The following is a 13,246-nucleotide window of genomic DNA, read 5'->3' as shown; positions in this document are numbered from 1 at the left end:
GATCCTATTGAGTCGGTTTTTCTGGAATGAAATCTTGGCCAGACAGAAGTGGGAGGGAGGGGGGGGGGGGGTAGCTTGGCGGGGTTTGGGAGGGAAGTTTGGCAAGTACTGGATTAAACTGGTGCTTTCCATTACATTCTGGGAAAAGGTGTTATTTATATCTTAGGTTGAACCTCTTTACCCAATCGGTCCTAAAGATATTACTGCGGAGTTGGGGGAGATTTGTCGGTTGCTTTCGAATGAGGCACAGAACTTTACATATGTTTGTCACATGAACCTAGTTTAGCAAGCCTTAGGATTTCAGTTCCCATGGAAAACAATTTTTCGGTTCCGTGTCCAGAGATCATGGGAAACCATCAGTAACAATTTTTTGGTTCCGTGAAAATACATGGGAACCCATCCTCTAAATGTTTATTTTTTTCTTGGCGCTGGAAGCTATAAACTAGCAATGTATAATGCTTTTTTCAGAATGATTCAAGATGAAATTGATAGATGCTAAACATTTCAGTTTCGTAAATGAGTCATAACTATTGAATTGACCTACTAGTTATAAGAATCTGTGTGAAAAAGTAAAGAATTTCTGTAATTGGATCCCTAAGGCTAAATATGGCACTGGAAAACTTATTTTTTGGTTCCGTCATTTTAAGACCACGGTAACCACAAGGTACCGGAAAGTTTTGTTATCGTGAAATCCTAGGGCTTGCTTTAGTGACCTTAGCTCCCTTGAGACTCTGGTAGCTTTGTGGTAGAGCATCTGGACTAGTAACCAGAAGGTGATAGATTTGACTCCTATAGGAACATTTGGAAGTACTCGGATATCTTCTTCCGAGCCGCCTGTGTCACTGAGCTTGCGAAAGAGGCAAGAAATGAAGCTCTCTCACACTGAATGGAACCTGGGCACGAGCTACAATTTAAGGTATCAGTTTTCACGATAATGACGTGATTCAGTTTTGTTTCTTGCCAAACAGTGCAACAGTTTTCTAACCTCTCCCCACCCCCGCCCCGGCGTGCATAAAGTTCAGGAAGGTTTTTCTATTTTTCCTTGTTTGTTGTAAAATTTTTGTGATGGTTGTGATTAAAGCGCTGTTGCATTGTGGAGTGGCAGACAAATGGAATTCAGTGTGTGAGAAATCATCTTTCTCGTGTATTTACCAGGCTCAAAATTAGCCATCACATCATTATCAGAACTCAACGTTATTGTGTTCGACAAGATAAAATCTAACCTGCTTTTACAACTATCTGAGGTGGCGACTTTTCCAAGCCGTCTACTTTATCAACCTTGACTTCTTCTTTGTCCTTTTCCTCTTCTTTTTCTTCCTCTAACCTGCCGTGGTGCGGGCGTCTGCTGACCGTGGGTCGTCTCCTGTGGCTCCTACCTCCACCGTCCGTTCCATCTGTTACAGGTACCACTAGCTGTGAAGAACTGAGGCGGTTACGAGCTTTACGAGCAACCTGGAAAAACAAACAGTAGGAATAAAATTGAACGGACACAGAGGTGTGTTAGATATCAGTTTCTCTAGTTTCAAAGCAATTGTAGATTCGCCTCCTAGTCTTAGCCATCTAGTATGACATAAGGGAATGTACTATCTAAGATACGTGCTCTCCGTCGTGAAACCGTCACGTCCTGGGTCTTTAAGTCATCATCGACTTGACGAATTAAAACCTGAAGTTGATCTTTTCCCTTCTTAAGTGCCCTTACGTCATAACATTATGCTACAGCTGATAAAAGAAAAGCTTTTAAGCACTTCATAACATAAAGAATCGTTTCCTCAAGCTAAACGCAAAACGTCCGGTTATTACTCATGACTTTCGGGAAGTCATGAGGAAGGTCGTTTTCACACGCGACAGACGGGTGACATCTGCTAAGTTTCGTCTTTTAGAATAAGAGCTGGGCACTAAACGAATCAGTAAGTAGAATAATACTAAATATTGAAAAAGACACTTTCTAATCATAGAATTTGGTAACTGCTCCTGTATTTTCCATTTCAATATTGGTTAGCGCTAACTAAATGGAATATTGCCACTTGAGTGGATAAGTAATAACTTTGGAGCTGTCACTGTTTCTTTTGTTGCATGTAAAATCTAGGAACTATTCACTCGGAATAAAAAAATATTATCTTATAACGACTTTTACAAGCAGTACAGACTTTACCTTCTAAATACCCAAAAGGTACTTTGATTTCTCTGGCAGTGCCTACTACTAATAATTATTTCAATTTATTACCTTTCATTTTCTATTGTTTTTACATAAGAATGTAAGACTTTGCAATCTTTTTTCTTCCGTCCTTTCCTGTAACTCTATGTAAATGTCTATGCCACTTAATTGCACGTGACAGTAAACAACTCGAAAACTTAACCTACGTTGGTTACCGCTCACATTTTACCTTTCGCCATTTATGTCAATTGGAGTTCCTCTTTTTTTCTGTTCTTGTAATATACTGTAATGTATGTATTTACATCTTTTAATAGCGAAAAAATAAATTATTAAAAATAGAAACAAAAAAATCTGAAATCTTAGTGTTAAAATTCGTCAGGTGCGCATGATCAAAGTGCTTCTTACCGCTGCAACATCATCCTCGTCCGCGGCCTTCTCGACGTCTTTCTCCTCTTCCTCTACCTTGTTTCGATAGTCTCTTAGAAGTAGTTCCTGTCACGATATAATAGATCAACATAAGTCAATAGTGCAGCAGAGATTTCATCGCACATAACTTTTGACAAAATCCCTTACGAGAAAAGTCTCCTTGCTCATTCACCACAACATTCTCGAATAAAAAGCAAAGATATGATAAAACAAGTCTTCACATTTAAGATATTCAAACCGATGGTACGTAACTTCCCTTAGCATTCAGACGAAATAGGTTATTCATTTTCCCTTTCCTTGTTTAAGAAAACCTTAAGTGAGGATGTCGACTGACATCAAGCTAAGTGTTTTACAGCGGGGTTCTCAATTAAAAATTACAAAATAAAATAAGTAAAAATTAACAAGAAACTAATATTATTATAAAGGAAACACTTGAGTGCCTAGCAAAGAATAGGAAAATAACGAAAAGCGTAATGAAGATTAGAATAATTACAAGCTACTGAAATGTACTAACATACGAGAATTCTTGATAAATGAATTAAAATATGCCTTCAGACAAGCCACACTTAAATGCGAGAAAAGGCATTTGTCTTAAGTAAATGGCCAAAGAGTTCCAGACGTCTGCAGCAAAGTTTTAGAGTTGTCCAATGACCCCATCTTCGAGAGGCAAAAGATCTACCTTTATGCTTAGATCTGGTACTGTTATTATACCCATTGATTTATAAAAAATTAGTTTCTGTCTTAATATTACACTAATTACACTAAGAATCCCGTTCGAGTTTTTGTAAAATTTCAATTTCTGTGCATTTTGGTTGATTTCTTACTAACGTGCAATGTTGACATCGATTTATTTCCTGTTCAGAGCGATCGCTTTCACAAACGTTTCGTTATTATTAGTACCACGCTACCTCTAAAATCTTACAGGGGCACTTCTTTCGGCTTAATGCAAACCTGAATGTATTTTTTTCCTGCACGCAACATGTTCCATGTTATCTGACTGTCGCTGCGATGTATCATGGAGGTTCGAACTGCTAGGAAAACGGGCTCTGTATGAATAGTCTTTTCACAGTGAATGTCAATAGTCTCGCGGGCTCAACTTTTTTCTCCTTTTTTTTTCATTTGGCAATGATAATAATTGACAGGCAGATCACCTTCTGCAGCTGACAATAAAATCAGTTCCTCTGGATTTCCAATAGTATTTTCTCCTAACAATATTTATTCATCCTCAAAGGAAAAAGTTATGAGAATTAATAGAGTGATCAGCAAAGGGAAAATGCTCTGATCTTTAATCAAATTCTCTCCACTAATTCTTCAAGAAAATGTATGGAGATCAGTCTTGGAAATCTGTTTGCGGATATTGGTGCTTCAAGATTCAACAAGTGATATCGTCATTCACGTGACAAGAAACTAGTTGGATAACCGCAAAGAAATGTCATTTAACGACCAATTTCACTGCATTAAAAGAGGAAATCCCTCTTGTAGAGTCTGATATACAGATTGCTGAAAGGTGACAATTCGTAAAAGCAATGAACACAAGGTTATAGAATAAGTGATTAAGCAGAACAATTGTCGCTTACAGGAGCCGTGTCACAGAATTTATCAGAAATTCAGTAAGCGCTTCCATCAAATTGAGTTATAATACAAATAAACGTTCAAAATGGCTCCACGAAGGCATAAATAACATAGCAAATAAAAACGAACGCAACTTGTGGACAAAATTGAAGAAGATGAAAACGGATTGCAATTGCGGTTTTTGACAACTTGCTAGCCTAACAACTTTTTTTAAAGTTCACTTTTGTTGTTGACGACGTTTGATATGATGTTTTGGAAGAGAAATTTGTCTGATGCAGATAACGTTAAGTTCCTTCGTGCATTGAGCCGCGTTGTTGGCCATATTAAAAGAAAACTTAAAGAAGTAGATAGCCGGGATATATTTCCTTTGACAGGATGTGTAATAATAAACTTTTCCTATCAACATGGCGCACAGCCAAAACATCCACCTGATGGCGACTTTCCCACACTTATTTATTAGACCTGTTGTATGCCGTTTACAGTTTCACTGCAAGACACATCCTCATCAGCGAAGCTGAAGGAACAGAGACGAAGTTTTAAAAAACGAAGTTTGGTGATGATAATGCAGTTACTAATATCTTCTCTTAAGTTACGTTCACACGGCATTGGACGAATTTTCCTGCGTTCACACGGACCTACCTTAATCGTACGAAAATTTAGACGCCTAGCCGCCCAAATTTCCGTCTGAACAGATCGAAAATATTGAACGGTTTCGTGTGAACAAAGTGTCTTGTCAAATTTTTCAGCCGGTCGAAATTCGTCCGATACCGTATGAACATAGCCATGATGTGGCACAAAACAGTCTGCTCACGCGTTCACACTCACCAATTTGCTAGCGCTGTTCTCAAGCTGATGTATCACCATCTCCATGATCACGTCAGCCATAACAGATGCTGATGTGAGTTTGTTTTCACTGTAAAACAGAGTCAAGGGAATAAAGTTATAGGCGAGTGAGTCGACTGAACTGAAAACGTGTCACCAAGAGCGCCGCAGGGATGCCGCTGATATCGCTACTATCCCTTTTGAGCAGTCAGGCAAAAAAAAGTGTGAAATAAAGAGATTAACGAGAGAGGACGAAGGTGATTTTGTCAGACGGCAGAAATAACCAAGAAGAGGTAACTCGTTCGCGGATTCCTCTCCTACCGTGTTTTACCTTGGGTTATTTCTAGGAGTGAGTGCGTTACGTCAGTAAGGTTATTGCGAACTCTTGAACAATGCTCTTTGACCGTTTCACTCCCAGAGGTGGTCAAAATCAATGTTCGACAAAATTTCCAAATTCCATTTTGTAAATGCTGAAAAAACAAAAAGTGCCATGTGACTGTACTCGCAGAGAGGTACAGTTTGAATGGTCACACTACAGCATTTTGACCACAGACTTAAAGTTACAACCACCTTTCCAGACTCCATCTTTGATACTGACAAGGAAAGGGTCAAAGCAAGACAGAATAATGGACAGAGAGGAAATCTGAGGGCGTTGGCCAGGATATGTGAATTCCACTAACGCTATTTTTACAGGTTGTGAATAAACGGAAGTCTAATTACTGGGACGTCTGCATATTTTAATCGATGGTTTGAAAAGCGGCAGGATTAGCTCAGTCGGTAGAGTACTTGACTGCAGAGCGGGAGGTCGCGGGTTCGATCCTAGGGCCGGACCAACACTCAGGGTCTTAAAATAACTGAGAAACGAAGGTACTCCTCTGTACTGCAAGCGGCTAGACCTTCGCGTGGGTCGGATGACCACGAAAAATGGCGGTCCCGTCTCCATTAGGAGACGTAAAAATAGTGTCCCCAATTAGCAGTTTCGTGCTAAATACATTGACACTCAAATAAAGTGCATTTTTTTAAAACGTCATCAAGTCCACACAACTGCCTCAAAGCAAACGAGGCAGAATATTGTAATGGCGACACACTAAGAGATCATAATGTCCCATTATTCTCTCGACAATACTGAATAATAAATTGTGGACCTCTACGGAAACCAACTTCCGATTAATGTCAAACGTTTAATTGGTTTTAAATAACTTTAGGACCTGATTAAGAAATCCCAAGGGGCTAGACTGGGCGTTTTCTCTCCGCTCCATTTCTCTCCTCTTGGTTAAAGAGTTATTCAGAAAGAGGTTTCTCCTGCAGTCTTACCTTAGTCTATTAACGATTCCTGCAGCAGCTTGAGACAGTATCACTTCCTGTACAAACGTTTCACTAAGCTGTGACTTGTCCTGTACAACTGCTTCAAGACGGCTCTTCACGTCCTAACAGCGGGCAAAGAAAATGACTAAGCAGAGAACAGCATTACACCGCAACAAGACAGTTATAGGTAAACCCGTCCATCTGCATGCAAATGAGAACAGTATTCCCCTGATAAGCTACCTCCCATCCCGCTAACAGAAACCCCTCCCCAGACAAACCGATAGGAAAGTGGAACAACGTCGTAGTTTACAGCATTTCTCGATACTACTTTTTTGTACTACTTTCATAAAAGAACAATTCGTTCATAACCTCACCCAAATCCCATTATGAAGTTGTGCAAGGCCAGGGCTTAAGGGTACTTGTGTACAAACCAGGCGATTTCCCACTGAAACATATTGGAGCAATTTATAAGATAACGTCAAAAATAAATACATCGTAGCTTACGTCTGAAGATGTTACATAAGGACAAGCTTCTTTTGCACAATCAATCATCTTGTCTAAGTTGCTCTAGAAGAGAAGATAAATTGATTAGATTACAACACGTCTCCACCTATTCCCTTTTGGCCGTGCGACAGTTCTGAGTCCAGTCACCAACAAAAAAAAAGGTATGACTATCCTTTCTAGCTCTAGACGTGGCCACCCCGCCAAGATGACAACAGAAGAGAAAAGAGAATAGAATGGGAAGAAAAGAACGCGTATTTTCTTTCTGTGTATGTCTGAAGCCGAGAGAAAACATGGTCTTCTCGCTCTAGGAAAGAAAACACGCCCAGTTTCTGAATTGCAAAAAATGATTTGGGTAGCGTTAGTTATTTTTGCGTCATATGACCAGAAAACAGCTTTAGAAATAAAACAGAGCACTAATTGAGAGAGAGGGGGAAGGCAGAAAAAGGGGGCGGGGGTGGGGGAGGGGGTACAATGAGCGCACCGTTTCACTCAGGTTTGCCAGTTGAAGTACTGTTGCGGGTTACCGACATTAAATAATGACCTGCACCTTTTACCTTGACCTTATTTTTAGGCAAAATCTGAAAGATTTAATACTAGTTCAATGAGAGCTTCATAATTAGGGAACCCATGCATAGTGCAACACATATATTTCCTGTAAGACAGAAATTAAACCAACAATAGCAAATACGGCAAATATAACGGACGAGTACAGTATCAGGTAACCTTTCATCCGTTACCCGGTGTTCAGGGTATAACATGGTGTTACACAATGTTACACGGTGTTGACATAGCGTTCAAAGGCATTACATGGTTTTACTCGGTGATTCATTCTGTTACACGGTATTGACATAGTATTACAGGCTGTTACACGGGTGTTACACGGTGTTGACATAGTGTTGCAGGCTGTTACATGATGTTACAAGGTGGTACATGATGAGACATGGTGTTGACATAGTGTTACAGACAGTAACACGGTGTTACACGGTGTTGACATATTGTTAAAGGGTTCTACACAGTATCGGTGTTGACATGTAACAAGGAGTTACATGGTGTTACACAGTGTTACAATGTGTTACACAGAGTTGATATAGTGTTGCAGGGTGTTACCCAGAGGTATATGGCGTTACACAGTGTTGACATAGTGTTATAGGCAATAAAACGCTGTTATATGCTGTTACAGGGCGGTGACATAGGGTTAACTGTTACGGTGTTACACGGTTGAACCTCGTGTTACATGGTGCTGACATAGTGTTACATGGTGTTATACAGTGTTGACATCCTGTTACAGGGTGTTAAAGGGTGTTACACTGGTACATGGTGTTACTCGATGTTGAGATTATGTTACAGGCCGTTTAGTAATGCAGGGTGTTACGGTGTTAAACAGTGGTATATGGTGTTACACGGTTTTGACACAGTGTTACAGGGTGTTGCAGGGTGGTACAGGGCGTCACACGGTAGTACAGAATGGTGTTACACGGTGTTACAGGGTGTTACATGGTGTTACACGGATCTGACATAGTGTTAGAGGGTTCTACACGGTATTACAGGGTGTGACACGGTGTTACGTGGTGTCACATGGTGTTACAGGGTGTTGACATAGTGTTGTACGGTATTATACTGTATTACGTGGTGTTACATGGTGTTGACTTAGTGTTACAGGGTTCTACACGGTATTACAGGGCGTTCCACCGTGTTACATGGCGGTTACAGGGTGTTGACATAGTATTGGAGGGTGTTACACGGTGCCACACAGTGTTAGATGGTGTTACACGGTGTTGACATAGTGTTACAGGCTGTTAAACGGTGTTACATGGTGTTGAGATATTGTTACATGGTGTTACACTGTGTTACAAAATGGTACATGGTGTTACGTGATGCTGACATAGTGTTACGAGATGTTAAATGGTGGTACATGGTGTTTTCTGTTAGTTTGAGGTTATCTCAGCATCCAGGTTCAGTCTTGTTCGTGTAGAAAGTGTCTTATAAGCGATGGCCCTTTCTCTTACCTTCATTTTATCTTCAGCCGCTTTGTAGAACTCAGTAGCAAGCTCAGCAAACCGCGCCTCGATATCGCTGTCATTTGTACACAAATGAAACTTCAGGAGAAGCTATTAATTAAAACAAAGATATAATGTAGAAATAAAAAAATTCAAAAAATAAACGGACTTGCACAAACACTGAGAGTACGAGACAGTATGCGTTATAACGGGTTGTTATTGAACATATATATTCCGCTGGGAAGTTTTCACCAATAGCACACGCTCTCTTTGACTACTTCGAGATCACATGATATCTAACGATAAAACGATAAAACTGTTTCCCGCCAAACGTTTATGAGCGAATCTATGACGTCAGAGGGAACAGCGCCTTGTTACCCGCGAATGTTGTCCGCTCGCTGAAGTCCTGTCTCCGTGGGCTGTAAAACAAATCACTTGATGACTGGTAATTTATTGTTTTATGCAAGCTGGTAATTGCGCCCTCTCGGGGGATCGTAACAGCCGTTGGTAGGCACACAAGAATAACGAAATAATAAAGAATAAGGGGAATCTATATGTACTAAACTATGTTCTGCTGTCTCGAACAAAATAAACTGAAGAGCGGTCATTCTTAGGCTCCTGAGTTTGTATGAAAGATTCTCATGCACCAGCCTTTAGCCAGGGGCAGTGTTCGTAAAAGCCTATGTATTTAGAATAAGATGATATAAATGTCTATGTAATGTTTCTATGTTTTTCTCCCCTTCCCCTCCCCTGTCTCCTTCTTCAGGCCTAGGGTCTACCCCACGGGTTACTAAATCTACTCTCCCCTATCCTCTTCTCACAAAAAATCAAAGATGGCGGCTACGGCATTACGAACTTGAACAAGGTGCCGTCGCTTGCCCCCCAAAATAAGCCCGCATTACAGCCTAGTTTCTAAGTTTCCTAAGTTTTTTCGAGCACCTGCTTGAGTTTGTCTGCATCTTGAATAAAATGTTTGGCTGTGTTGATCTCGTTTTTCACGTCAGCGTCCTTTGAGAGTCGGAGTTCACTGATGAGATCTTGTAGCTGAACAACTAAGCGATCCACCATCTAAAAAAAACACAAAAGGAGAAGTATGGAAACTGTTCAGCATAACTGACATACGTCCACAAGTGACTTATTATACCCGCAGACGTCTGGTTATGAGAGAGCCCTTGGATATATGCCTCGCTGTTAAAAACTACTCCCTTCACAACCTACCCCTTCCCAAGTCTCTCTCTAACCACACAGCAGATACATTCCGCGGATATTATTCCTACTTTTGTGGGATGTGGTATAATTATCACAGAGCAAGTAGGATGTAGAACAATGTCCGCTTTACGGACACCCACCCGCTTAATCCAGACACTTTTCTTTGTCCCTGGGGAAAGCCCTTACATTTTCTCTAAATTCAACCCGCTTAATACGGAAACCCGTTAATGTAGACAACAGATACTCATAGAAAGTCAACTTCGCTAATGCCGACATATCAATATCAACTGCGTTCTGTGACAAACCTTTCCTTTTCCAAGACCTGCTTAATCAACAGACATCCCGTTAATACGGACACTTTCTATGACCCCCTCCACCTCCTCAGTGTCCGTATTAGCGGAGTTTAACTGTAGTTTGTTTTTGTTGTTCTTTGTCAACCAGCTCTTGAGGACGCACGACGGGAGAAAAGGAAAGGAGGTATGGATCGATGACGGATGGAGAGTAGGTGGAGGGGGGGGGGGGGGGGGGGGGGGGCGTTAAGTAGAGTTGAATGGGTGATTGCAAAAAATTCAAACCCAACAGAACGGCTAGAAATGATCTACAAGTGTCATACCTGAAAAACTCTCAAGCTAACAGAGTTCCAAAGAGGCAAAAGGTAGAAATTGTTTGACATAAACTTAAAGGGGCCATCTCACGCTGTTTGCTATCTTCTTTTTAAAATGCCCAAACTTGTTTTCGCATCAAATGAATTCCAGAAATAATGCACCAGTTTTGTTCTTTACGACTTTATTTAGGCATTGAAACTATTTCCTGTCGTCTTTCGCAACGGGTGGCAAGGATGGACATGGATGGAAACATGAAAAAACCAGCGAAAAAATTGGGTCGACTTTTTCAAGTTTTATGGTTAGTGCTCCCTGATGAAGTGTGTTTGATATCTTCTTAATAGCACCATAGGAGCATTTTCGGTGTTGGCAAAGGTACTATTAAAGTAATGACTTCAGCATAGAATTGACCCAACACAGCAATATCCTGGTCACATAGCCCCTTTAAAGGAGCTGTGTCACGAAATTCAGCCAAATTAGGAAATTACAAAATGCAAGTTAAATTAAGAGAAACATAAAAATAACCACTTAAAACTTTAAAGAAAGGTTAAAATAACATAGCAGACACATAGGCAAAAAGGAAGAAGATTGAAACGGATTGAAATTAGGGTTTTTGAAAACTGTTCAGCCTAACAGTTTTTCAAAGTTGATCCCTACTGCTTGCAACTTCAAAAATAATGCTTAGAAGACATATTTGTTTGTCTCGAATCTCTGATTTTGTCATTTACATGTAATTTCTTTGCTTACTTTAAGTTCCATAGCGATTGAGGGTGAGTAATTGGCCAAATTAAACAAAATGAACTGGACTGCCGTGACACAGCCCCTTTAAACATGTGCAGAGTTGGTATCTTTGCTTTTCTTACCTGCTGCTGGGAGGATGCAAGTAATAGACCCTGCTGTAGTCTGTAGGCTTGGTCTGTCACTATTTTTTGAGGGGACTGGTTTCTGAGCAGCAACTTCTCGATCTAAAACAACCAACATATTTATGAAACAATAAACTTGTCGAGTCAATGCGAATCGCTTTCATCACTGTTTTTGAAGATTAAAGTGGAAGACTGTCTTTGCTCCAGAGCATGCAAAACCTTGAAGTATGAAGTTTGTCCTGAGTGGTTTTAAGGTGTTTATTGAGCAGCAAAAAGGCACTTTAAATTTCAGTGAAACTTTGTAAATAGCAACAACACGAAGTTAGAAAAACCGGGATGGACACGTTTTTCCGCCTTACGTTTGAGTCATTATGTTAAAACGAGAGGGAGAAACCAATAGATGTACTACTCGCACTCAGTCTGGGAGCTTCAGCAACTTAACAACAATCAACATCTTTCCTGTTTTGGCGCTGAAATAATTATACGCATCATTCCCTGCCTATTAGTTAATTTTTTACCATGGAATCCTATATTTCCATTGGCTTGTTAATTGAGCACCATTTAAGATATAAAAGGCACGGGGTGAAGGAACAAGAGATACCAAAATTTTGCAGTAAGGTAAATAAGCTAAGGTTTATAACCGTGAGAAAACTTGTCACCTTTCTCAAGTATTGCTCTGTCTGAGGTTTGAGTGACTGAGCAGCATCGTACAGCGGCATCGGCATGGACAGGAGAGTAAAATTACTGCAAGTAATCAGCGGAGTGGATAGAAATTAGTCACATGTGTATTGATTAATGCCATCTCCAAATGCAATTTATGAAGATTGAAAGGATGAGAATTCTGTGACAAGCCTGAAATGTGAAAATAGAGAGCTTAGATCTGAGAACGGGAACGAGTAAGTGTACGAGAAGTAAACTAAAAGTTTTTGCGCGTGTTCTCAACAAACAGACACTCCGGAAAGCTTCATTTTACTTTTTTTTTTACCAGAAAGTTAGTACGGTTATTTATACTGAAGGAGCTTAAGCCCCTCTCCCTATAGCAAAATGATAAACCTTCTTACATTTGATAACTCGTTCCCGAATGACGACGGCTATCACATTTTCCCGCCAAAATCACGCTGGTTCACACGTGAGCAATACTTAATATTGAAAAAATCTCGTACTCGTAGTCGCCCTCGTCTCAGAAGCTAAAGCTCTCTAATAGTGGGCGTATCACTATGCAGAAAGAGTAGGGAGAGGGAGAGGGGAAGAATATCCCCTCCCCCCACAGCACTCTAATGTCTGGTGCGCAGAATGTTACTCCCGTCATCAACCAGTTTTATTTACATGACCATAAGAATTTACAGTTTTGCAAAAGCAAAAATAGATTAAAACAATATATTAATCACAGTAATGTAAAATAAGAAACAATACTAAACTATTGGTCTTAACAACGGTAAAAATGAGTCATTGGTAACTGATCCCATTTGATTATTCCACATAACAGAAAATAAAGTAACTAGAAATTTTAAAGGCGATTTTGTCAAAATATGGGTGGAGATAATCTTGCGGAATTAATTTGGAAGTCCCAACCATCGTAGATATCCTCACAGGTAAAAAACAATGAAGACAGACGGCTTGATGGAACGCGATCGGCACGTTTAACAAGGCTGAAATTGTTTGCTCATTTTGAGAGACAAAAACAAACCCGGCTGCGATCACTTGCAATAGCAGCTTTTAACGTCTGTTAGCCCTTTGAGAAACTACGCGACACTACTTTTATCCCATTAATCCTTACGCCCCTGCCAAGAT

The 13,246-nt window shown here is 40.2% G+C and overlaps 1 protein-coding gene across 2 annotated transcripts in view; it reads right to left on the bottom strand.

Moving 5' to 3' along the window:
* LOC140928238 (uncharacterized) overlaps positions 1-13,246 on the bottom strand; it is a 77,478-nt gene that overhangs the window by 11,379 nt on the left and 52,853 nt on the right. For both annotated transcript variants that reach the window (XM_073377958.1, XM_073377959.1), the window contains 9 exons: positions 12,115-12,199; positions 11,456-11,557; positions 9,721-9,849; positions 8,791-8,892; positions 6,785-6,847; positions 6,290-6,402; positions 4,979-5,066; positions 2,561-2,647; positions 1,224-1,452 (listed from right to left, as the gene is read on the bottom strand). In XM_073377958.1, coding sequence (XP_073234059.1) covers positions 1,224-1,452; positions 2,561-2,647; positions 4,979-5,066; positions 6,290-6,402; positions 6,785-6,847; positions 8,791-8,892; positions 9,721-9,849; positions 11,456-11,557; positions 12,115-12,199 — 998 coding nt within the window. The remainder of the gene's footprint in view (positions 1-1,223; positions 1,453-2,560; positions 2,648-4,978; positions 5,067-6,289; positions 6,403-6,784; positions 6,848-8,790; positions 8,893-9,720; positions 9,850-11,455; positions 11,558-12,114; positions 12,200-13,246) is intronic.

This window comes from Porites lutea, chromosome 2 (genome assembly GCF_958299795.1).
Source record: "Porites lutea chromosome 2, jaPorLute2.1, whole genome shotgun sequence".
In the NCBI taxonomy this organism is placed as follows: Eukaryota; Metazoa; Cnidaria; class Anthozoa; order Scleractinia; family Poritidae; genus Porites; species Porites lutea.
Note: the sequence above shows the minus strand (reverse complement) of the source record. Positions and strands in the feature narration are given on the sequence as shown.